General features: G+C 59.5%; 3 protein-coding genes across 4 annotated transcripts; 2 read left to right on the top strand and 1 right to left on the bottom strand.

Annotated features, from left to right (window-relative positions):
• The first annotated feature begins 725 nt into the window (after positions 1 to 725).
• Wdr18 (WD repeat domain 18) lies at positions 726 to 8,469 on the top strand. The gene is made up of 10 exons (XM_052165555.1): positions 726 to 972; positions 1,791 to 1,901; positions 5,446 to 5,579; positions 5,927 to 6,068; positions 6,687 to 6,830; positions 6,915 to 6,982; positions 7,117 to 7,241; positions 7,329 to 7,495; positions 8,108 to 8,176; positions 8,260 to 8,469. Exons 1-10 carry the CDS (start codon positions 763 to 765, stop codon positions 8,386 to 8,388), a joined length of 1,299 nt encoding a protein of 432 aa, XP_052021515.1. The 5' UTR covers positions 726 to 762; the 3' UTR covers positions 8,389 to 8,469.
• A 2,194-nt stretch (positions 8,470 to 10,663) lies between these two features.
• Grin3b (glutamate ionotropic receptor NMDA type subunit 3B) lies at positions 10,664 to 16,941 on the top strand. The gene is made up of 9 exons (XM_052165202.1): positions 10,664 to 11,537; positions 12,913 to 13,496; positions 13,726 to 14,758; positions 15,501 to 15,646; positions 15,729 to 15,844; positions 15,924 to 16,075; positions 16,233 to 16,397; positions 16,487 to 16,554; positions 16,626 to 16,941. Exons 1-9 carry the CDS (start codon positions 10,839 to 10,841, stop codon positions 16,939 to 16,941), a joined length of 3,279 nt encoding a protein of 1,092 aa, XP_052021162.1. The 5' UTR covers positions 10,664 to 10,838.
• Positions 16,942 to 16,956: 15 nt separating this feature from the next.
• On the bottom strand, positions 16,957 to 23,718 carry Tmem259 (transmembrane protein 259). Of its 2 annotated transcripts, none has more exons than XM_052165200.1 (11): positions 23,383 to 23,718; positions 19,309 to 19,545; positions 19,110 to 19,209; positions 18,923 to 19,033; positions 18,693 to 18,815; positions 18,523 to 18,623; positions 18,381 to 18,438; positions 18,211 to 18,243; positions 18,007 to 18,139; positions 17,781 to 17,880; positions 16,957 to 17,687 (listed from the first exon to the last, which is right to left on the bottom strand). In XM_052165200.1, the coding sequence occupies exons 1-11, from the start codon at positions 23,602 to 23,604 to the stop codon at positions 17,268 to 17,270; spliced, it is 1,638 nt and encodes a 545-aa protein (XP_052021160.1). In that variant the 5' UTR covers positions 23,605 to 23,718; the 3' UTR covers positions 16,957 to 17,267. The 2 variants fall into 2 exon arrangements, with proteins under 2 accessions (XP_052021160.1, XP_052021159.1); XM_052165199.1 differs by having other exon boundaries at positions 18,211 to 18,294; positions 23,383 to 23,715.
• Positions 23,719 to 23,950: the final 232 nt, after the last annotated feature.

Genomic DNA, 23,950 nt, shown 5'->3' with positions numbered 1-23,950 from the left:
TGGTGTGTCTGAAGACAGCTACAGTGTACTTACATATAATAAATAAATAAATAAATAAATCTTTAAAAAAAAAAAAGGTTTAGATCATTTGAGTCAAAACATCTAGCACAAACTATCCAGTGAAAACTAAGCTCGCCGGCGGTGGAGGCTCATGGAGAAACACTGTCTCGAATAAAAACAGGAAGAAGAAAAGAAAAACAGAGAAACCCAGCAAACAGGTAGCAAGAGCATCTTCAGCTAAACAGAGAAAATGGCACTCGTGTGCTGCCGGGTCAGGGCCCCCAGGCGTCTACGCACTCACGTGCAGGAATCCAGTCCCCCCTCCTCCCCCCTCCATCCCCGCCCCGCCCACCCAGCCCCGCCCCGCCCCGCCCCTCCCCGCCCCCGAAGAAGCTCGCGGGTGTTCTAACCTGCGTGGCGCGGTCTAACACTGTGCCGCTCGCGCATTGGCTTGTACGCATGTGCAGGTCGTGCGGCCCCCACCCCCTCAACGCTGCTCTACAAGCGGCGGCTAGCTGCGCCCCAGAGCAGCGAACTGAACTTTGTACGCATGTGCATGGTAGCCCGGCCCTAAAGTGCCTCCCGGAGCTAGTAAGAGTCAGACAATCAACTCCGCCTTCTCGGCCCGGTGAAGCTACTGCGCATGCGTAAACTTTCCAGTTCGGTCGCTAGGAGGCGCTAAGGCCGTTCCAGTCGGCCAGGAGCCATCTTGACAGTCTCGCTAAGGATGATGGGATTCGGGGGCGGGGCTGGCAGAGCAAGATGGCGGCGCCCATGGAAGTGGTGGTGTGTACAGACTCCGCGGCGCAGCAATGGAGCTGCGTGGTGTGGGAGCTTCATTCGGGCGCCAACCTGCTCACCTACCGAGGCGGCCTAGCGGGGCCGCGAGGCCTGGCGCTACTCAATGGCGAGTACCTGCTGGCGGCGCAGCAGGGCAAGAACTACATCTGCGCTTGGGAGCTGCAGCGCAAGGTGCGGGCCTCAGCGTCCGCGGGGCAGCCGAGAGAGCTGGGGCGCGCCAGGACTAGGGTTCCGGCGATCCTGGGGTGGCTGCGTGATACGGGCGTACTCGGAGGGCGAGGGTTTTTCTCCAGGTGTTTGGCGCTCAGGCGCCCTGAGAATTCTGCGCGCACGCTCAGATGAAAATCTATAGCGAATCAGCTTTTGCACACTTGTAGTGTTTAGGGGCGCTAATTTTGATGCAGAAGGGGAAATGGGGTCCGTTAGAAGTCATGCTTTTGGACGGCATGGCAGATCAGAGATCCTGAAGAGCCACAGGAAGAGACAGACTGACGGCTTGTGCATTATTACCCTCGTAAAGGGTCGCGGATCTTCACTATCAGGACTGAGGCCTGGGGGCTTATTGGTTCTTAGGTTTCTGGAACACAGAGCTTCCTTCTTGTCCGGTAGGATCCCTACTACAGAGCCCCCACCCTGCCCTTCACTGGAGGGTTCTAGGCAGAGGTTCTAGCCCCAAGCCACACCACCAACCCCTCACTTAGGCAACCTATCTCTCCAAACCATTCTCTTTTGCTTTTTTTTTTTTCATTTTCGAGACAGGGTTTCTCCGTGTAGCCCTGGCTGTCCTGGAACTCACTCTGTAGACCAGGCTGACCTCGAACCTAATTAGAACTCCGCCTGCCTCTGCCTCCAAGTTCTGGGATTACAGGCGTGCGCCACCACGCCAGGCTCCCAAACCACTCTCTCTTGCTCTCCGCACTTAAAACTTTTACCTCCCGTTGCCTCCGTCCTAATACTCACATAGTTTGTCTTGTGTTCTGTGTCCCTAGGACCAGCTCCAACAGAAAATCATGTGTCCTGGGCCTGTCACCTGTCTGACCACGGCACCTAACGGCTTGTATGTCCTGGTAGGAGTTGCAGAGAGCATCTACCTGTGGGAGGTGAGAGCGGCTTGTCACATGTATGTCACATGTATGTGTCACTTGGAAATGCTAGAGAGAAAAACTGGTTTGTGTCCAGTTTTACCTGAGGTGGGCAGGTGGTCTTGGAGATCTTACCCATGACTTCTGAAACCAAAACATGGGACCATATCTAGGGTCCTCATTCGTGACACAGTGCTCAGCCGGTTGGTGTCTCTAGCGCTGTCGTGAGCAGCCAAGAATGAAACTTAGAAAGGGGCAGTGACCAAAAGCAGTGCAGAGGAAGGAAGTATTTATTTGGTTACACTTGCTGTTTTCATATTGAGGGAAATCAGGGCAGGAAGTCAATTTGTCAGTTAACATCCACCGTCAACAGCAAAGAGAAATGCTCCTGTGAGTGACAACACTTGCTAGTTGCTCTTGCAGAGGACCTGGGTTCAGTTGCCAGCACCCACACGATGGCACACAGCCATCCATAACTTCAGTTCGAGAGAACTTGACATCTCTTTTGACCTCAGTAAGCATGCCCCTGGTCCACAGAGACCGTGCAGGCAAAACACTCATAAAGGAAGCAAACCTGAAAAACACAGAACTTTTAAAAACTGTTTATTGAATGTGAGATGGCTCAGCAGCTAAGAACATTGGCTGCTCCTGCCAGAGGACGTAGGTTTAGTTCCCAGCACCCACACAGCAGCTCACAACTGTCTGTGGCTCCAGGGAATTGAGCACCTTCATCTGGCCTCTGAGAGTACCCCTAGACCTACAAGGAAATTTTAAATAAAACTATTGGGAGCCTGAGAGATGATTCAGCAGTTAAGAGCACTGACTGCTCTTCTAGAGGTCCTGAGTTCAATTCCCAGCAACCACATGGTGGCTCACAACCATCTGTAATAATATCCAATGCCCTCTTTTGGTGTCGGAAGACAATCACAATGTACTTAGATATGTAAAATGAATTAAATACATTTTCAAAAACATAAAATAATACTATCACAAGCCCAGTGATAGCCATCCCCCTGTGTTTCACAGTCAGGTACAAAAGGAACCAACCCCCTGCTTCCCACAGAGCCAGAGGTCAGTCTCCGGCCTTTTGTTGGCCCCAGCTGCCTGGCTCTGGGTTGGGACAAGTTGATAGCTTGACAGTGAGTAAGCCTGGAGAACTAAAGGTTCCAGGCTGTCCGGACCTGGCCCGTCTACAGATGGGAGATGCCGGCAGCCCAGAGCGGGCTCAGCCACGTCTGCTCCTCCTGGCACCGTCCTCCTCCAACCATCCCAGGGCTGCCATGCCATTCTCTGCCCACAATTCTGAAACCCGCTTGGTCAGAGAGGAAAACCAAAGCCAGGGATTCCCGGCCCCACAGGAGGGGGCCATGTGGGTTGTGCTACTGTGTGCCAAGGACCCTGCATCTGAGACTTTTCTTGTGTTTTGTGTGTCTGCGTGTGCATGTCGTGTATGTGAGTGTTTACATTGTGCGAGTGCTGTGTGGGTGCTTATACCGTGTGCATGCTGTGTGTGTAGTGTTTACATTGTGCGAGTGCTATGTGGGTGCTTATACCGTGTGCATGCTGTGTGTGTAGTGTTTACATTGTGCGAGTGCTGTGTGAGTGCTTATACCGTGTGCATGCTGTGTGTGTAGTGTTTACATGGAGGCAGCATAGAACAACTCCGGTTGTCGGTCCTTGCCTTCCATCTTGTATGGAACAGAATCCTGTTGTTCCGAGTTCCCAGGAATTCTCAGGCTGCCGTGGGCGCTCACATCTGCCAGGCATCTGCCGTGGGCGCTCACATCTACCTGGAGACTGTTGAGGTTCTACAGATCAGAAGCTGGGTCTTCCCACTTAAGTGCCAACCACTTTACCTTTGATTTTGTTTTCTGAGATGGAGTCTCATGTGGCCCAGACTGGTCTTGAACTCATTCTGTAAACCTTAAGCTCCCAACCTTCCTGTGCCACCTCCCAGTACTGGCCGTGCCTGCCCGTGTGCAGCTGGGGTGCAGCCAGCCAGCCCCCAGCGCTGGGCGGGGACGCCCTACTCAGCTGCTGCCTCAGCCTTTTACTCTGTAAACTCTTCTGTGTTTGGTCTTTTGGAGACAGGGTTTCTCTGTGTAGCCTTGGCTCTCAGTAGACCAGGCTGGACTTGAACACAGGGATCCACCTGCCTCTGCTGCCGGAGTGCTGGGGCTGCCTGGCCTCTCTCGGCCTTTTAAAGCAGGTTGTTTGGGCTTTTTTTTTTTCCTCGAGACAGGGTTTCTCTGTGTAGCCATAGCTGTCCTGGAAATCACTCTGTAGACCAGGCTGGCCTCGAACTCAGAAATCTCCCTGCCTCTGCCTCCCAGAGTGCTGGGATCACAGACATGTGCCACCACTGCCCAGCCCTGTTTGGGCTTTTCTTGTTTTTTCTTTTTTATTATGTGTATATGAGTGTTTTGCCTGCATTGTGTGTCTGGTGCCCTTTGGAAGCCAGAGTTGTGTGAGGCCCTGGAATTACAGGTGGATGTGAGCCTCCTGTGGGTGCTGGGAATCAAACACAGGTCTTCTAGAAGCACAGCCAGTGCTCTAACCACTGAACTATCTCTCCAGACCCAGCATACTTTTTTAAGCAACCCAGGACTACCAGGGCTGGTCCCATCCACAGGTGGAGGGCCCAGGTAAAACGTTTAATCCACACGACAATTCCACACACTGGCCCACAGGTTCTCGGTTGAGGTTTCTCCTTCCCAGGCTGACTCTTGCTGACTCCTGCCTCCAAGCCTAGCTCGGTGCCTCTTACTGAGGGCTGACTCCTGTGTCTACCCTGTGTCTCCAAGGATTTCTGAGCTGTGGCCACCAGGGGGCAATGCACAGTCCACAGGTTCTTGGGCTAAGGGTGGTAGGGAATTTCCCCTTTCTCTGGGGCGAGGGGCTCACAGAGGACCCATAAGTCTCAGCATCTGTGTGGCACCCGGAAGCCCGTTGGGCCCAAGGTTCTGCTGACAGTTGTGGCCCGCACTCTCTGAGGTGTGGGTGTGTGGGTAGCCATGTTGTCCTTCCCCACCCTTAGTTAGCCCAGACACCCAACAGAAACTCAGCCTGTAGCCCAGCCTTTCCCCAGTGCAGGCCTGGGCTCAGCGCACTGTCCCTCCTGCAGCCCTGCCCCCTCTGCTGCGGGCTAGAATGTCTGAGCAGCCTTGGTGCAGGCACTGCGACCGCAGCCTCGCTCTCACCCTGCCGGGACCCAGTTGCTCGCTGGATTTTCTATCTCCTGCTAGGTTCTCGTGTAGCTGAGGCTGACTTAAAACTCAGGGCACATGTGCCTCGGCCTCCCAAGCAGTGGGGGCACTGCCACCACTGCCCCTCTGTGTGCTGAATCACAGCCTCACATGCCGAGCCAGCAGGCGCCTCTTTTCTGGGGACAAGGTAGGGTCATCAGACGCTGAGGACACAGCCAGAGCTGGCCAAGGGCTGCAGTGATGAGGGCTGCGGCCTTCGCGGTTCTGTCTACCAGTGGCCCTGGAACAGGTGGACGGGATCCCATGGGTTGGCGTCGTCTGTGTTGCCCTGACCATGGGTGCCTGCCCCCTCTCAGGTCTCCACCGGGAACCTCCTGGTCATCCTCAGCCGCCACTACCAGGATGTGTCATGCTTGAAGTTTACAGGGGATGGCAGCCATTTTGTCTCCGCGGGCAAGGACTGCCTGGTGCTGGCCTGGAGCCTCTGCAGGTAGGACCTGTAGATCTACACAGAAAGACAATGGGGAAGCCAGGCCGTGGTGGCGCACGCCTTTAATCCCAGCACTTGGGAGGCAGAGGCAGGCGGATCTCTGAGTTCGAGGCCAGCCTGGTCTACAAAGTGAGTTCCAGACAGACAGGGCTACACAGAGAAACCCTGTCTCGAAAAAAGAAAAAAAAAAGAAAAAGAAAGAAAGAGAGAGAGAGAGAGAGAGAAAGAAAGAAAGACAATGGGGGCCTCAGGGCAGGATGTAGTGACTACTGGGGCATCCTATTCTTGGGGGCTGGGGAGACAGGCCAGGGGCTCCCCACATGGTCTCACTGCTGCTGTGTGCCCAGTGTGCTGCAGGCAGACCCGTCCAGGATCCTTGCCCCAAGACACGTCTGGTCCCAGCACACGCTCCCAATCACAGATCTGCACTGCGGCTTTGGAGGCCCCATGGCCCGGGTGGCCAGCGCATCACTGGACCAGACCGTGAAGGTAGCTTCCCTGACCTGACCCGTGAATTCCTGGCAGCCACTGATCTCAGCTAGGAGGGAGGGAGGCCTCCCCCGTGCCTGGCTGTCTGCGCTCCAGACAGCCCATAATCCCTATGCCCGACCAAGGACACCCAGAGATAGACTGTCCAGCCTCTGCTGGAAATTCCCACTCGTCCACGCATCGGTGGCCAGATGTCCTTGAGTGTTTGGGGTTGTTTGTTTGTTCTTGGCACAATGTTAGATGGAGCCCAGGCCCTGCGTCTGCTAGACCAATGCTCCACCTGAGCCTTGCCCTGGCCCTCTTTTATCTTCTAGCTTTAGACAGTTTTTTGCTTGTTTTTGAGACTGTCTCACTGTGTGACCATAGCTTGCCTGGAACTTGGTGTGTACACTAGACAGGCCCGGCACTCAGAGACCCCCTTTTCTCTGCCCAGGAGTGCAGGGATTGAGGTCAAGATTGGAGACATGTTACCTGGCTGGTGCAGATGGGGTACCTGGGATTCCTTCTGGGTTCAGAGGCTGGCAGCATGGGCGTGGTGGTACCAGGGCCCCCACCCTCCTGGCCCTGCCTTGGCTGTGTGCCTGGATGTCCGCAGTGCCGGGCTTCCCGTCTCCACAGCTCTGGGCCGTCTCCTCGGGAGATCTGCTACTGTCTGTCCTATTTGACACGGGCATCACGGCTGTGACCATGGACCTGGCTGAGCACCACATATTTTGTGGAGGCAGCGACGGCTCCATCTTCCAGGTGGACCTGTGCAGCTGGGTGAGTGGCTCTCGGGGACTGAGGGAGCCCACAGCCCTGTGCCTTATTACATCACAGCCACTTACGACCTGTGTCTACCCACAGCCTGGACTCAGAGAGCACAGCTTCCAGCCCGAGCAGAACAACACAGGGAAAGTCTTCAAAGGACACAGGTAGTGACCTCAGCCAGGTGGGGTCAGGACGGTGCCCACACCGTGAGGCGCCCAACCCCTGTGCCCACCTCAGCCAGGTGGGGTCAGGACGGTGCCCACACCGTGAGGCGCCCAACCCCTGTCCCATCTCCCAGGAACCAAGTGTCGTGCCTGTCGGTGTCGGCAGACGGCAGTGCCCTGCTCTCCGGCTCCCACGACGAGTCAGTGCGGCTGTGGGATGTGAGGAGCAAGCAGTGCTTGCGCACAGTCACCCTCAAAGGTGTGCACGGGGCCAGCATAGCCACGGGTGCGAGGCAGGGCCCCGTCCTGCCAACCAGGCCCTGATGCTGTGTTATGTGTCCCTTAGGCCCAGTGACCAATGCGACGATCATGCTAGCCCCGCCCAGCATGCTGAACCCCGAATTCAGGCCCAGCCTGCCCCTGCCCCACTTCAACAAGCACCTGCTGGGTGCCGAGCACGGAGATGAAGCCCAGGGTGGAGGCCTGCGCCTGCAGCTAGGCCTGCACCTGCAGGTAGGACCCCCGGGCTGCTGCTCGATGCCGCCCTGCTCCTCGCCCCAGAGTTCCTCCTGCTGCCGGTGCTGTGCCCATCTTGCATTAACTGCCTCTGAATCCTTGCTACCCAGGTCATACATTAGCACCCAGGTCACTGGCATCTGTGTCTACAGTGTACTGCTCTGAAGGCACACTGTGTCAGCCTCCCGCGCATGCTCAGGTGACTTGGGTTGCTCCCAGAGAGTGACCAGGTCCCGAGGTTCTTTGAAGAGTAGATGGGCGGCCTGAGGTCAGGTGACACCCCACCAGGAAGGGGCTTCCACTCAGTGCCTCTTGTGGGGCTCTGAGCTAGGTTCCTGGCACTCCACAGAGGCAGGCTGTTTCACAGAAAGTGGCAGACAGGGTGGGGGGGGCCTAGTGTCCAAGAAGTTCAGCTGCCACGCCCACCCCTGCCGTCCCACTGTGTGCCCTGCTGGATCTGCGCACTGGCCCATCTACCTTCTGCTCTGCAACCTTCTCGGCCTGGATGTTACAGGCCCCACGTGGCCCTCAGCCCTGGACTCTGGTCCTGTGGTGGAGCCTGGGTCCTCTGAGGGCGGGGCCGGCGGGGGTGACCATGCCACTTTACAGGGCAAAGAGCCTAGCTACCTGGAGCGTCTGGAGCAGCTGCAGGCTGTCTTGTCCGGCTATCTGGAGAAGGTGGGCGGGGCTAGACCTGGCGGTGGGCGGGTCCTGGGTGGACAGGCAGGAGCCGCCCCACCCACACGCCCCTTTCTCTGCAGAACATGCTAGGCAGCCAGATGCTGCCCGTGCGCGTGTTTGAGCTGGAGGAGGAGGTGCGTAGCCTGCGCAAGATCAACCGGGACCTGTTCGACTTCTCCACGCGCATCATCACACGGCCCTCCAAGTGACGGCGTGCGGCAGCTGCAGTGCAAGCGCTTGCCCTGTGGCTGTGATCTAGTGTTTTAACAAAGGATGGACTAAGAAGTGTATGCCTCTCTTGTTCTGTCCCTGGCTGGGCTGAGGCTTGGTTGGGAGGCCTGGGGCGTGGTGTGGTGAGTGAGAGGCTGGCTGCAGAGTTCCCGTTCATGGGGCCAACCAGGCCGCAGTCAGTCTTTAGTGGACATCAAAGCTTAGTCTCTACATAGTGTCCTGGGGCTACTGCCAACCTAACCTGAAATCCAGCCCAGAGACCCACAGAACCTTCCAGAACACTGCCTTCACCTGACGACCCTGCCTGACGAGCCAGAAAACCCGTGTGATTTGTCAGAGCTGTTGCCCCGCAGCTCTCTGAGTGCCAATGCTGACCTCACACTGGAACCCTGCACTGCTGTGCCCTCAGCGGCTGTGACCGCACCTGGGAGACCACAGCCTCCTGTGACAGGGACCTCTGGGTCCTCTTCCCAGCACCTCCTTCGTTCCCCACAGAGTTGGCTCGTGCTCTTGGCCAACCCCTGGCCGCTCCTCCACTCCCTGGCAGGGAAGGTCAGTAGAGAGGCGAGAGTAGGCACCCTCCACCAGCCCTGGGTCCCCAGCACCCGACCAAAGGCCTCTGGAGGCCTGTGGAGACCGGGGTGTTCATTATACTTAGATGTATGGCTCAGATTCCAGCCAAGGAGAGTGGCAGATGTCGGGTGCAGCCATGCATTGCCACCCAAATATTGGGTCCCCACCTGCTGTGACTAGACTGGAAGTCTAACTTCCTGTGTCTACCCCATCCAACCCTGGATCTCACTAGCCCAGGCTGGCCTGGGAGGCAGGGTCTCCTGCAGATCTGAGCATGGCCATCCCCCTGTCTCAGCCTCCTTACCAGGCCTTGCTGTAGTTCCCTCACTCGCCCCCCCCCCCAGCTGCCACATACCAACTGGGGGCTCAGCCATCGGAAATATCAGGCTGGGTGAGTGCAAAGCCACAAACAGATCCAAGTCCCCAGGCTCGTGAGCAGTGGGGTAGCCTGCACCAAGTCCCCATAGACTGCCTCAGGTGATAGGAGTGGGTCAGTGTAGAGGCCAAGACCAGCACGGTCCCAGTCCCCATGGGACCAGCCATCAAGTATGGAGGGAACTGGAGGACAGAGGCCACTGAAGGATTCCATGGCAGGAACTGTCTAGAACAGTATTCAGGGGGATAAATTCATATTTGTGAGGTGTGTTTCCCCACCCTCCAAAAAGGCACGAATTTCTTTCGTTTTTTTAGATTTGGTTTTTTGAGACAGGGTTTCTCTGTAGCCCTGGCTGTCCTGGAACTCTGTAGACCAGGCTGGCCTTGAACTCAGAAATCCGCCTGCCTCTGCCTCCCAGAGTGCTAGGATTACAGGCATGCACCACCACCGCCCTGCTCTTGCACGAGTTTCTTGTTATTCAGCTGGAGTGGAAGGTCCCACTTGGCCCTTGTGTTAGAACCCTGACAGGCCTGCGGCCCAGCTGTCTCACGTCCTGTGGTGGAACAGGCCTTTGGTGACCTACTGAAAGAGTGCCAGAGGATAGTATGGACAAAAGGCATCTGTCAGAGGAGGGGGTCTGAGGCTGGCGACATTGCAGCTTCAGAAAGCGCACAGAGGCCTCTCAAGTGCTGTGGTTACCATGACTGGTGAGCCCCAGACAAGGAGCCCTGGCCAGGCGCCTAGACAGCCTGCCATCTTGAGCCAAGCCGTCTCGTTAGAAGCCAGCTCAAAGTGCAGCCCGTCTTGCTGGCTTTTTTATTTGCTTGATGGATGGTTTTTTGTTTTAATGCTGGCTTTGCAAGGAGAATGAGCTTCTGGAAAGGGAGCTGACCAAGTGTAGATTCATTCATCAGGGCCCTGTTCCCTGCAGGGAGCTGCAGTGCGGGGTTTGGGGGGACGCCACGTCTTCCAGAGTCAGGACAGACTCTAGTCAGTGCTAACCATCAGTACACACGGGTACCAAGTGGACCCTGAGTCGGCTGAGCTGTGGGGCCTAGACAACTGCCTCTGTGTGTGTCTGTGCGTGCGCAAGCCACACAAATCCAAGCTCTCCAGATGCAGAGACTGGTGGCTCTCTTAGAGTTCAAGGTCAGCTTGGTCTAAATATGGAGTTCAGACCAGTCAGGGCTGTGTAATAAAACCGTTTCAAAAGAATGCTGTTGCTACTTTTGGGTGGGGGTGGGGGGCAGTAAGTATTTTAAAAGAATGAAAACCAGACAGATGGCTCAGTGGATAGAGATGTTCCCTGTGAAGTCTGATGACCCACAGGAGAGAAGAAATCTCCAAAAACTGCCCTCACATGGGTTGTGGGATGCACTTTCCCCCAACAAACACAGCATAGGAATACATGAGCTTTTTTTTTTTTTTTTTTCCGTTTTAAGTTTGTGATTCAATATTGTTGCTGGGGCTGGAGGACAGATGTATCTTACAGATGTCTACCAAACGTGCCTGCCTCAGTTCCCCTCCGGGCTGCACAGTGTGACTGGCCAGAGACTGCTCTGGGAGCTCCAGTCTGGGCAGTGGAAGGCATCACCCAACTCTACCGTGCGCGCCACAGCAAAGTCAGGCAGCCGCCAGCTCCTTCTTCAGTGGACGCCGGCGGCGCCCGGGACCGCAGGAGGGATGAGAGCGGGGCTGGCTGGGGTGACTCCTTCGCCTCGCACGCACAACACACCGGTAACTTCCATCAGGATGGAGTGCGTGCGGATGCTGCGGCTTAGCCTGGCCGTGGCGCTGGCGCTGGGGTCCCGGGTGGTGCTTGGTCACCCTCAGCCCTGCGGGGTTCCCACGCGCGCCGGGGCTTCCTTGCGTCTGGCTGTGCTCCTGCCCCGGGCGCCCGCCGCCCGTACCCGCGTCCTAGCCGCCCTGGCCACCCCAACGCCGCGGCTGCCGCACAACCTGAGTCTGGAGCTGGTGGCCGTCGCGTCGCCCACCCGGGACCCCGCGTCGCTGGCCCGAGGTCTGTGCCAGGTTCTGGGACCGCCCGGCGTGGTGGCCTCCATAGCCTTTCCCGAGGCGAGGCCCGAGCTGCGGCTGCTGCAGTTCCTGGCAGCCGCCACAGAGACCCCGGTGCTCAGCGTCCTGCGGAGGGAGGTGCGCGCGCCCCTCGGAGCCCCGGTACGCGGGGAGCGCGGGAAACCCTGGGGGCGGGGCGGGGCGGGAAGCCAAAGAGCCCCACACTTCTCCAACCGGGAGCTGGAGAGGACCCCTGTCCCAGCCCTTCCCTCCCAAGAAGCCTTCAGCACGCCTCGGCTACAACTGTATGCCACCCTCTACTTCCTGGGCTTGGACAGTGTGGGAAATCCTTCCAGAAACCCCACCTTTCCCTCCTTAAAGGCCAGAAAACTCCTTCCCACAGCTCTGTGGTGGCCTCCAGCCCCCGGGCAGCACAAGTCATCCCCACCTCTGCGTTTCCCATACTTGACATGTCTCTGCTTCTCTGTCTGTCACTGTCTCTGTCTCTGTCTCTGTCTCTGTCTCTGTCTCTCTCTCTCTCTCTCTCTCTCTCTCGTGTTTTAAGACAGTCTCCCACTGTGTAGACCAAGCTAGCCTGAACTCAGAGTTTCATCTACCTCTGTCTTCCTAGCGCTGGCACTAACGGTGTGCCACATTACCCTCAACTGGGTTGTCACCAAGGCAGGCCAGCAAAAGGCCCCACCCGAGCATGGCTCCCAGGTCCCTGGGACACGGGAGACCTCAGGTCTTCCTCGATAACCTGTCATGAGGTTGTATCCAGGGAGACCCTAGCCCAGAAGAACATTAATGACCCAGCTCGTGAGCCAGTCTTGTGTCCCCTGGGGTTGGCCTGACTTCCTTCCCGACACAGAGCCGTGATGTCCTCAGCACCACGGTGGCCCTGCCAGGCAGCACACTGTGGTTTTTTAGGTGTCTTGGGCTGCCTTGTATTCCAAGTATTCAACAAGAACTTTCTGAATGCAGTGAATACTGAGGGGCTCCTGGGAGGGGGTGGGAATAGGTCAGAACTGAAGAGGAATGAGCTCAGGAGAGGTGCAAGGCTCTGCCTGGAAAATGGTGGCAAGGTCTCCCTAGAGAAGGGCCAACAGAGTTTGGTTTTGAAGGGTGCATAGGAGTTGGTTGTCATAGAGAAAACTGTTACATTCAAATTCAGTAAACTAAGGGAGGGCTGGGCTCAAGGCTCCTTTGGTAACGTGCATGTCTAGCATGGGGAAGGCCTGCGTCCCAGTCCCAGCGTGTGGCATAAACGGGAAGTAGTTGTACATGCCACACACCCCGCCCCCAATTCTGGAGGCAGAGGCAAAAGGTTACATAGTTACTTAATTAGGTAGCAAGTTCGCGACCAACCTGAGCAACATAATACTTTCAAAAATAAGGAGGGTTCTGGGAAGCCACTGAACCCCAGTGAGCTGAAGGCGAGGCCAGCTCTCAACAATGGAGAGTCCTTGACAGGGTGGGATGGGCAGTGCTGTGTTCACAAAGGTGAACAGCCCTGACCGGGACCACCTCTTCCCAGACCCCATTCCATCTGCAGCTGGACTGGGCTAGTCCCCTGGAGATCATACTGGATGTGCTGGTGTCCCTGGTGCGGGCCCATGCCTGGGAGGACATTGCTCTAGTACTCTGCCGGGTCCGGGACCCTGGTGGCCTGGTGACACTCTGGACCAGCCGTGCTAGCCAGGCTCCAAAGTTTGTGCTGGACCTGAGCCTGCTGGACATCGGGAATGACAGCCTTCGGGCTGGACTGGCCCTGCTGGAAGGAGGGGGAAGCCCCGTACCCGCAGCAGTCCTCCTAGGCTGCCCCACTACCTATGCGCGTAAGGTCCTGGAGGCGGCGCCACCGGGTCCCCAGTGGTTGCTGGGCACACCGCTGCCCGCCGAGGCACTGCCCACAACTGGTCTGCCGCCTGGGGTGCTGGCGCTGGGGGAAACGGAGCAACCCTCCCTGGAAGCTGCTGTCCACGACATGGTGGCGCTTGTGGCTCAGGCGCTCAGTAGCGTGGCCCTTGCGCGCCCAGAGTGGGCCCTGCTTCCAGCCGCGGTGAACTGTGAGGACCTGAAAACAGGCGGATCTGAGTCAACAGGGCGCACCTTGGCTCGGTGAGTGGGGGCCAGCCTAGGGGAAGGACCCTAGCCTGTCACTGTCCTCTGTGTGTCAGGTCATGAGATCGAGCGGGAGCGGGTGCCCAGGAGGAACAGAACTTAGAGGGGTGGATGGCTGTGCCTCCATCCTCAAGACTAGATCTCCCAGGGCTTCCAGGCAGATACTTATCAGAGAAGGCGTCGTTCTCTCAGAGCTGAGACAATTCTTTTATTCTGTATCCCACAGGTTTCTGGGCAACACCTCATTTCAGGGCAGCACAGGGGCTGTGTGGGTGGCAGGCTCCTCTCAGGTGCATGTGTCTCGGCATTTCAAGGTATGGAGCCTGCGCCGGGATCCGCTGGGCGCCCCAGCCTGGGCAACGGTGGGCAGCTGGCAAGATGGACAGCTGGACTTCCAGCCAGGGGCGGCTGCTATCCGAGTCCCGTCTCCATCCGGCCCCCAGGCCAGGCCAAAGCTGCGGGTGGTTACTCTGGTGGAACACCCGTTCGTGTTCACCAGGGAATCTGATGAAGATGGCCAGTGCCCGGCTGGGCAGCTGTGTCTAGACCCAGGCACCAACGACTCGGCCAGGCTGGACGCGCTCTTCACTGCGCTGGCGAATGGCTCGGTACCTCGCACGCTGACAAGATGCTGTTATGGCTACTGCATCGACCTGCTGGAGCGGCTGGCCGAGGACCTGGCGTTTGACTTTGAGCTGTATATCGTGGGGGACGGCAAGTACGGGGCCCTGCGTGATGGGCGCTGGACGGGCCTGGTGGGCGACCTGCTGGCCGGCCGGGCACACATGGCCGTGACCAGCTTCAGCATCAACTCGGCTCGCTCCCAGGTGGTGGATTTCACCAGCCCTTTCTTCTCCACCAGCCTGGGCATCATGGTGCGCACACGAGACACAGCCTCGCCCATTGGGGCTTTCATGTGGCCCCTGCACTGGTCCATGTGGCTGGGCGTCTTTGCTGCTCTGCACCTCACAGCGCTCTTCCTGACCCTGTACGAATGGCGGAGTCCCTACGGGCTCACGCCGCGTGGCCGCAACCGTGGGACCGTCTTCTCCTACTCCTCCGCTCTCAACCTCTGCTACGCCATTCTTTTTGGACGCACCGTCTCCAGCAAGACACCCAAGTGCCCTACTGGCCGCTTCCTCATGAACCTCTGGGCGATCTTCTGCCTGCTGGTGCTATCCAGTTACACGGCCAACCTGGCTGCCGTCATGGTTGGGGACAAGACCTTTGAGGAGCTGTCTGGAATCCATGACCCAAAGGTGAGGACCGGGAAACCTAAGGGGCTTAGGGCTGCGGTCAGGTTGGGGTGGACACTTCGCTCAGCAGGGACAGGACCAACTCCTGCCCATCCCCTTCTCATCCAGAGACTCAGTAGGTGCAGCGCTGGCGGGGACCATCCCGTAGCCCCGCCCATCCCCAGAACGTCATTTTTGCCACGCCTCCAGCTCTAATCATGACCACACCTCCTTTCCTCTTTTTTTTTTTTTTTTTAGACAGGGTTTCTGTGTAGCCCTGTCTGGCCTCGAACTCAGAAATTGCTGGGATTAAAGGCATGCACCACCATGCCTGGCCTAAGCAACCTGTCCTTTTAAAACCTCCTAGCTCCCACGGCAGGGACGGTGGGATGGCAGGCACGTTGACGCACATCTGGATTTTTTTCCCTTTTCTGTTTTTCGGAGTTCATTTCCATAGCAGCTTCCCTCTTAGGGATCTAGCCGCTCGTGTCCTGCTGACCCCCCCACCCAGCCTTGTGCCCCCTTGCAGCTGGGTGCCGCCTAGTGCTCTAGACACCATAAGTAGTTGATGGCGGTGGCCTGGTGAGGACTGTGGGGTTGTGGGGTGGGAGGAGGTGAGAGCAGAAGAAATTGGTGTCTCTGGGGTTCCCAAGAAGAATATTTGTGGGCTACTGAATCTGAGTTCAGCGCGAGGTCCCTGCACGTGGTCGCACAGGCAGGCACTGGTGGGGACACCGGCTGCAGGCTGAGCATGCCTCCCCTGCAGCTGCACCACCCTTCCCAAGGCTTCCGCTTTGGCACCGTGTGGGAGAGCAGCGCGGAGGCCTACATCAAGGCTAGCTTCCCCGAGATGCACGCGCACATGCGTCGCCACAGCGCGCCCACCACTCCACACGGAGTGGCCATGCTCACGTGAGTTCTGTGGGGACCGTGCAGCTTCGGAGGGCCACCTACGACTCACACCCTGCTGACCTCGCCTGGTCCTGCCCCACAGGAGCGACCCGCCCAAGCTCAACGCCTTCATCATGGATAAGTCGCTACTGGATTACGAGGTCTCCATAGACGCAGACTGCAAGCTGCTGACCGTGGGCAAACCCTTCGCAATCGAGGGTGAGTGCGCGTGCGCGGTGGTGCTCCGGCCGCAGCCGCAGGTGCCCGCGCTTTAGTGGCGCCCTCTCAATCCCCGCAGGCTACGGCATAGGGCTGCCGCAGAACTCGCCGCTCACCTCCAACCTGTCGGCGTTCATCAGTAGGTACAAGTCCTCTGGCTTCATTGACCTGCTCCATGACAAGTGGTACAAGATGGTGCCCTGCGGGAAGCGGGTGTTCGCCGTGACCGAGGTGGGCAGGCGCCCGAGACACGGGCTGCCCCCCCCCCCCCCCCCCGCTCTGCTTGCATGCACTCCTGCTCGCCCGGAACAACCCCAGCTCCGGCGCCCCTTCCTTCATGAGATCTCCCTAGCTGCCCTGCGAGTGGGGATCTCCGTGTCGTTCGCAGACGCTGCAGATGGGGGTCTACCACTTCTCCGGGTTGTTTGTCCTGCTGTGCCTCGGGCTGGGCAGCGCGCTTCTCACCTCTCTGGGTGAGCATGTCTTCTTCCGCCTGGTGCTGCCGCGCATCCGCAGGGGCAATAAGCTGCAGTACTGGCTTCACACCAGCCAGGTAGGAGGCAGGACAAGGTGTGTGTGTGTGTGGGGGGGGGGGTGACGGACACCCCAGGAGCCTACCGAGACACCTGTCTGTGCCCCTAGAAGATCCACCGAGCCCTCAACACAGGGGCACCCGAGGAGCACCAGGAGCGGGCGGAGCAGGAGCGCAGGTGAGCAGGGGGCGGAAGGTCCCAGACTCAGCGGGCGGCCCCGCTGTACTGCCGCCTCCTCTCTGTCCTAGCGGCCCCAAGGACGAGCCGCCTGCAGCCGACGGTGCGGGGCGCTGGAGGCGGGTGCGCCGGGCAGTGGAACGGGAACGGGAACGGCGTGTGCGCTTCCTGCTGGAACCTGGGGAGGCTGGTGGGGACCGCCCGTGGCTCTGCTCCAACGGGCCTGGGCTGCAAGCGGAGCTGCGGGAGCTGGAGGTGCGCATTGAGGCTGCAAGGGAGCGGCTGCGGAGTGCGCTGCTGCGGCGTGGCGAGCTGCGGGCCCTGCTTGGGGAAGGCACCCGGCTCAGGCCGCTGCGCCTGCTGCACCCGGCGCCTGCAGAGAGCTGAAGAACCACACGGCCGCACTGTCCACGACAGTTTATTCTATATACAAACACGACTCTGTACATTGCAATTAAATAGCGTGGAACGTGCGCCCCGCGTCCTGAGCCGCCACCTGCTAGTCCGGGCCCGGGCGCTCGGCCCCGCGCGGGCGGGCGGGCGCCGTGTGGAAGGCACTGGGGAGCACCAGGCGGCCGGCCGGTGGCCTCGTGCCCGTCGCCGCCCTGTCCCGGCCGCTTCCAGAACCTTCACCGCCAGCCCCTCTCCCTGAAGACCACAGCTCTCTTGGGCTCCGGCCGCGGCTCCGCTAGGAGCCGGGCACGACACCGCTCTCAGGACCCGGCAGGGGCGGGTGCGTCCTCAGGAGGGGACCCAGGGTCAGGTCGAGAGCTGTCCGGGGCACTGGGGGCTGCTGGCCGCCGCTCCAGCAGTGAGAAGAAGGACGCGTCCGAGATGATGGCGGCGGTCTCGGCCACCCAACCTAGGTCACTGCCGGGCACTGAGGCCCCAGCGCCCAGCGAGCCAGGCCCAGATGCCCCACCAGTGGGCGAGGGGCTGGAGCTGGAGCCCAGCGCGAGGGGAGGGCTGGGATCTGGGGTGGCAGGGGAGCCAGAGTTGTTGTTGAGGTCATCAGGCAGTGCCGTGGGGGTCCCGGGGCCCAGCGGCGGCGTTTGCAACAGCATCTCCTGGATTCGGATCTGCTGCAGGATGGCGGGCAACTCGTAGTGGTGGAAGAAGTAGATCATGGAATGCTGTGGAGGTCAGGTGTCAGGGCGAGGGCCCGCCCACCGGCAGAAAGGAGGACGGGGGTCAGGGGTCGCCCTTTAGAGGGGCGCGGGCCTCACCTGGATGAAGAGCCAGGAGGTGACTAGGGCCAGGCTGCTGTACTGCCCGTTAAAGCGGTAGTGGTAGGCATAGAAGGCGAAGTGGTAGAGGTAGAAGAACCTGCGGGGCGGGAGAAGCTACCCTGCCAGACGGGTCCCGCCCTGTTCCACGGGGGTGGGGGGGCGCTCCTCATTTGACCCCGACCCCCCCAGCTGACCCATGCTCCCCACCCCACCCCATCCTCACCTCAGCCAGTGCCGCTTGCTGGTGTTGGTGTGGCAGCAGATGGCATCATACTGGTCGGCCAGCCACACGATGAGGATGATGTAGAAGGCTGTGGTGGTGTCGTTGAAGAACTCAGACATGATGGCTTCCATCCCTGCGGGGACACGCGGCGGGGTTGGCGTGGGTGGGGCAGGGCAGGGGCAGGGGTGCGGCGGGGGTCCTCACCGACGAGAGCCAGGATGACGGTGAGCAAGGGCGCTGCGGGGAAGGCGATGGCCATGTTCATCTCCAGCATCTGCAGCAGGTCCACTGCGGGCACAGGGCGGCCGCCGTGAGGGAGGGCCTGTGGGGAGCCCGCCCGCCCGCCCACCCGTCCCAGGCCGGCCGGGACTCACCGATGAAGACGAAGATCTGGTGGTGGGAATATCGCAGCAGCATGGACACGCTGAGGGTCTGTGGGAGGGTGGAGCAGGGTCAGGAGTGGGAGGCCAGGGAGACCGCGCCCACACGGCCCCGCCTGGAGCACCAGCCACTCACAAAGATGACCATGATGACAAAGGCCGCCAGGTAGGACGTGCGTGCCATCCACATGCTGACAAAGCGGTAGTGCTCCCCAGAGACCACATTCCTCAGGAAGCCTGGGGATGAGAACCGTAAGCGAGCGGCCGGCCCTCCCTCCCCGCCCTACTCTCCCCTCCCCCACCCACCCTTGTTCTCCTCGTTCTCCGCCAGGCCCTTCACACTGGACATCAGGATGTCATCGTAGCCCAGGAACTCATCCAGCAGCAGGCGGCTGAAGCGGTCCCCGAAGCACTGGTCCCGCGTGGGGTCTGCGAGTGGATGGGAGTCAGTACTGGCCCCGGGAGCCAGGAAGCCCTCTGCAGCTGAACCAGCCTTGGCCCGGCCCGGGCCCGCCAGGGTGCCCAGCCTGCCTCACCTAGGGTGACCACCATGACCGGAATGCTCAGACGCTGGCGTGTGGCCTGCGACAGCCGCAGGAAGCCATATTCCAGTGAGTACTCCACGATGTACTCATCCTGCGGCCACACTGCAGACAGGGACAGAGTGGTCAGCTGGCCCCGCCCTCAGCACGTCGCGGGACCCGCCCTGCCCTGGCTGCACACCTTTTGCTGGCGTCTCGGGGAAAGGGAAGTCCTGGCTGTCGTTGCTGGCCTCCGCATCACTCGGCAGCCTGAACACCTTGGGCTCGATGTCCAGCTCGAACTGTGGGCACGGGGACCGAGGTGTCAGTGAGCCCGCAGGGGCGGCACGACGCTCCACTGCGTGAGCGAGCTCCAGTCTGCGTGCCCTGAACCCGCTCACCTTGACGGAGCTGTTGGCGAACATGTCCACGGTGAGCTCCTCCTCCTCCAGCTCCAGGCCGCCGAGGCCCCCGTCGCAGAACTGCAGGATCACGGGTGCCCGGCTGGAGTTGTGGCGCACCTCCACCCGCAGGACCCCCTCCCGTGGCCATCGGTCTCGAACATGCTCCAAGCAGTTGATGGGGGCCCGGGAGAAGACGATGTGTATATAGGCGAGGACGAAAAGCACAAACAGGGCCTGGTGGGGCGGGGGAGAGCAGTCAGCAGGGCGAGGGACACACCCTCCTCTGGAGCTTGCTGGCCTGGGGTCTCCACTGCAAGGGTTCCCTAGGCCGCCACCCTCTAGCAGTTCATGACCTTCAGGCCCAGCAGGTGCTGTCTTTGGGGGACCCCTGACCTCATGGGCTAAGAATAGCCGCTGTCCCTAGCAAGGCACCCTCTGCCCTGCTCACGGGGCTGGCAGGAGCCACAAGGACACAGCTGAGCAGCCCTGGGGTTGCCCAGGCACCTCAGCAGGACCAGGCTACCCTGTCTGGGAAATGTGGCTTCACCCGGAAAAGACGCCCCCTGGAGGCCCCGGGAATGTTGGGAACCTGAGTGCTTTGCGGCTGGGGTAGCTCCTGGCAAGGAACTGGTACCGAGAGGCCTCGGGACGCCCTGCTGACACCAACCCAGACCTAGCCACAGCCGGTCAAGAGCATTTACAGAGGGGATTGTGGGCCGTCCAGACGCTCAGTTGATAACGGGCTTGCTGGGAAGCCCAAGACCCTGGTCAGTCTCCAGGCCACATATCAGGGAGAAGGAGCAGCCCAACACCTGCACCCTGTTCTGACTTACACACATGTATGAATGCTCCCACATGCACATGAATTCACACATAACAAAGTAAGTATTTTTGTCGGTTTTTTTGTTTTGTTTTTTCGAGACAGGGTTTCTCTGTGTAAACCTGGCTGTCCTGGAACTCACTCTGTAGACCAGGCTGGCCTCGAACTCAGAAATCCGCCTGCCTCTGCCTCGCAGGTGCTGGCTGGGAATAAAAGCATGCGCCACCAGCGCCCGGTGTTTGTGTGTTCAAGACCATGTCTATATAGACAAGTGTGGCCTAGAACTTGTTCTGTAGACCAGGCTGGCTTTGAACTCAGAGACCCACCTGCCTCTGACTCCCAAAAGCTGGGATTAAAGACATGCACCAATTATTAATATTACTTATTAACCCAAAATACCCCTATGCTGGAGTGGAGTTACTCAGGGGTCCCCGCCTCAGACCATCCGCCTCTTTGCCTACTCAGTGTCTAGGTGATCGTGTGTATATTGGGGGGGGGTCCCCTAATTCAGTGGTACCTATGGGTTGCAACCCCTTCAGGGGTCACCTAAGACCACTGGAAAACACAGATGTCTATATTACAATTCATAATAGCAAAATTAGTTATAAAGTAGCAACAGAAATTTTGTGGTTGGGGGTCACCACGACATAAGGAACTGGATTAAAGGGTTGCAGCGTCAGAAGGTTGAGAACCATTGCCCTAACCCACGCTGAGTGGGGGGCGGGGTGTCATACGACACTTGCAGACGCCAGGTTGTCCCACATGCACCACAGCCTGGGGCTGAAAAGGACCTCGTACTCCATGCAGCTGTCTAGAGTAGCCCTCTGTGGCCCCAGCTGACACCCTAGCTTCCCACCGAATCTCTGCTGGCCAGCACGGAGCCCTGGCTGTCTATGAATCCATGATACCAGGACCCTGGCCCAATAAGGCACCCACCATGGAGTAGGGGGATGGGGGTCATCAGGTCCTTACAGCCTCGTGCCCTCAAGCTGAAGCACTCTTTAGACCACAGCGAGCGCAGCAGGCCCTCCCCACCAACCACTAGGCAGCAGGCAGGGGACAGAAGTGACCTAAGGCCAGAAGCAGACAGCAAGGCCCTGCCCCATGCCCTGGTGTGCCCGCTGGCCAGGCCTCTCCTTTGCAGCCTGGTGACAGAGCTGGACCCACAAAGCGCCCAGCCCCCCTAGCAGGCCCTGAGGGATGCAGTGCACATGCGGAAGACCCTGGGCGAGACCAAGGCTACCATCTCCAGCCAGCCACACCTGAGGCTGGCACCCACCCTGTCAACTGGGAGGCTCCCCCTGGGCAAGAAATGCATTTCTGTATCAGGTGAACTGATGGCCAAGCAGCCCAGGCTGAGACCCCAGTAGCCACACCTGCCAGTCCAATCCAATAGCCAGGAACTGCGTCCCAGCCCTGCTCCACCTGTTGGGCATCTAGAGTTAACGAGAGGCAGCCACTGGACGGGACACACACACAGGGTCCTCACTTCCCACCATAGTCACTGTGGCCAGTCTACAAGTCCTTGCCTGTCACTGACTAGTGCCAGGTGTCCCCTCAGGCCCTCCTCCCTCATCTCCTCTCAGCACCACACCAGCAGGTACTGAACTTGGTCACGCCGGTCCGGTGGGGTTGGGGCTGCATGCCATCACCTCCCGCGGACACCTCGATGCCACCACCTAAGGTTCTTAGGACACCTCCTACCTTGTAAGCAGGGTGCCTCACTGTCACCCAGTCTGGTGTTTGGGGCTGTCAGTCCATCTGACCAATGGGAAGCCTGGACAGGGTACAGAACGCCAGCCTCAGGCGTGAGATTGTGAGATCTCCGAGATTGTGACCTAACCAAGGGTGCCACTCAGCACCTTCCAGGACTCAGATCCACTTAGAGCAGGGACTTGAGCTGGTGCCACACACCTCCTTGCCCTGTGACCCCTCCCACAACCTAAGGTCTAAGGCCCCATGCTGTGCCCCGCTATCCCACTGGCCGGCAGTTTTGGACCTAGAGGCTGTGAAGCCAGCAGAGGGGACATCAAGTTCAACAGTTCTTCCCCGGGCCTCTTAGGAGTTGACACCCTGGCTAGGGTGGGACAGGGTGAGGGTGGTACAAGCGTAGCCAGCATTGGCTGTCAGGCACATCCCCCTGCAGGCTGGGCAGAAGCTGGGCAGGCTGGATCGGCAGGAAACACAGCAAAAGGGCTCCTTGAAACCTCAGCAGCTCCAGAAATCAGCTGCTGTGTGGCATGTTTGTCCCAATTAAGAAAGAGGGTGGGGTCTACTGTCATCCAGCCAACCCTGTCTCTGGCTCCAAATCGGGCACCTGGAGCTGAGGGTGACCACTGGGGACTCCGAGGGTGTGAAAGGCCAGAGGAAGGGCCTGGGCTCATCTGCAGACCATGAACTGCAGCCTGAAGGGATCCCCACATCTGTCTTAGCTCATGCTGGAACGACCTCCATGAAACCCCCAAACCGACAGCTTTGGGGCAGGGCCAGGAGCCAGTCCCAAATTCACCAAAGCCACTGGAGACAGCCATGCCCTCCCACATCAGCACGCTGAGCTGCCCCCAACACCAGGTGGCCCAGGCAGCTCCTCAGAGAAGCAGTGAGCAGCCTTTGTGACCAAGAACCCAGTACCTCCCAGGAGCACACCAGGAAGACACAGCCAGGGCAGTGGCCGGCGGTAGAGGTCCCTGGCCAATGTGGCTGTGACTCTGTGGCTGACCATAGTGAGGTGACCTCACCCAAAGCCACAAAAGACCTGGCAAGTGTCTGAGAACAGTGAAGTGAGCAGTGACACGGGGGCAGGGGACTGTCCCCAGGGGAGGTTCAGGGTGTGTTGGAATGGGACTACTCGGAGAGAATCAGGGTAGGACAGAAATGACAGGCGGGGCAGGGCCTCCGACACAGGAGGTGGTCCACAGAGGACCGTCAGGATGGGATGGAAGTGGAGGGGCGGGACAGAATGGGAGTGACAGGTGGGAGGGGAGACCTCGAGTCCAAGATGCTACTCCAAGAGGTACTGCAAGAGGGCTCTGGTCTCGGGTGGAAAAATTTTGGGCCTAGGCTCCCAAGTGGCAGAGTCAGAGGCCAAAGGGCAGGAGGCGGGGCCTGAGGGCTCAGGAAATGGGGACCAGAGGTGGCATCGGCGAGAAGACTGGCATCAGGGTATCCAGGCGTCAGGGGCCAAGTGGCAAAGCTGCAGGGGTGGGCAGGTGGCTAAGGGCTGGGGCCAGGGGTCTGGGGTCAGAGGTCACCTTGAGCAGCACGAAGAACTCAAAGAGGCGGCGGAAAGCAGGTGGGAAGAGGCGTGAGTAGGTGACGGCCATCTTGAAGAAGAGCGCGTGGAAGAGCCGGTCGCGCACGTTGATGAGCGGGTTGGGGTTGAGATTGGGGCCGCGCGGGCCGCGCACGGGCGCCGCGCCGCCACCCCCGCCGCCGTTGGGCCCGGGCCCTGGGGCTGCCGCGTGCTCCGACATCACCGCCCCGCGTCACCCCGGCGGCCGCCGGCTGCCCCCCGCCGCGTCCCGGCCGCCGGATCCCCCCCCGCCGCCCCCGGCCGCCGCCGCCTGCCCCTTTGCTCGCGTCCGTCCGGCCCGCGACGCCGGCGAGAGCGCCGGGCCAGAGTGTCACCCGTGCGCGGGGCACGCTGGGATTGCCACGGCCGCCCGAGGAGGGCCGGGCTTCGGGGCGAGAAGGCTGGAGCCACAAGAAGTGGGCGGAGCCTGGCTACTTCTCCTAAACTTCGCCGCAGTGCAAAAGGGCAGAATACCATGGAGTTCAGTTTATTTTCCTAGTGCTTCTCCAAGCTTTGGCCGGTCTCGT

The sequence above is a fragment of the Apodemus sylvaticus genome, chromosome 20 (genome assembly GCF_947179515.1).
Source record: "Apodemus sylvaticus chromosome 20, mApoSyl1.1, whole genome shotgun sequence".
NCBI classification, from domain to species: Eukaryota; Metazoa; Chordata; class Mammalia; order Rodentia; family Muridae; genus Apodemus; species Apodemus sylvaticus.
This window is presented reverse-complemented; position numbering and strand designations above follow the sequence as displayed.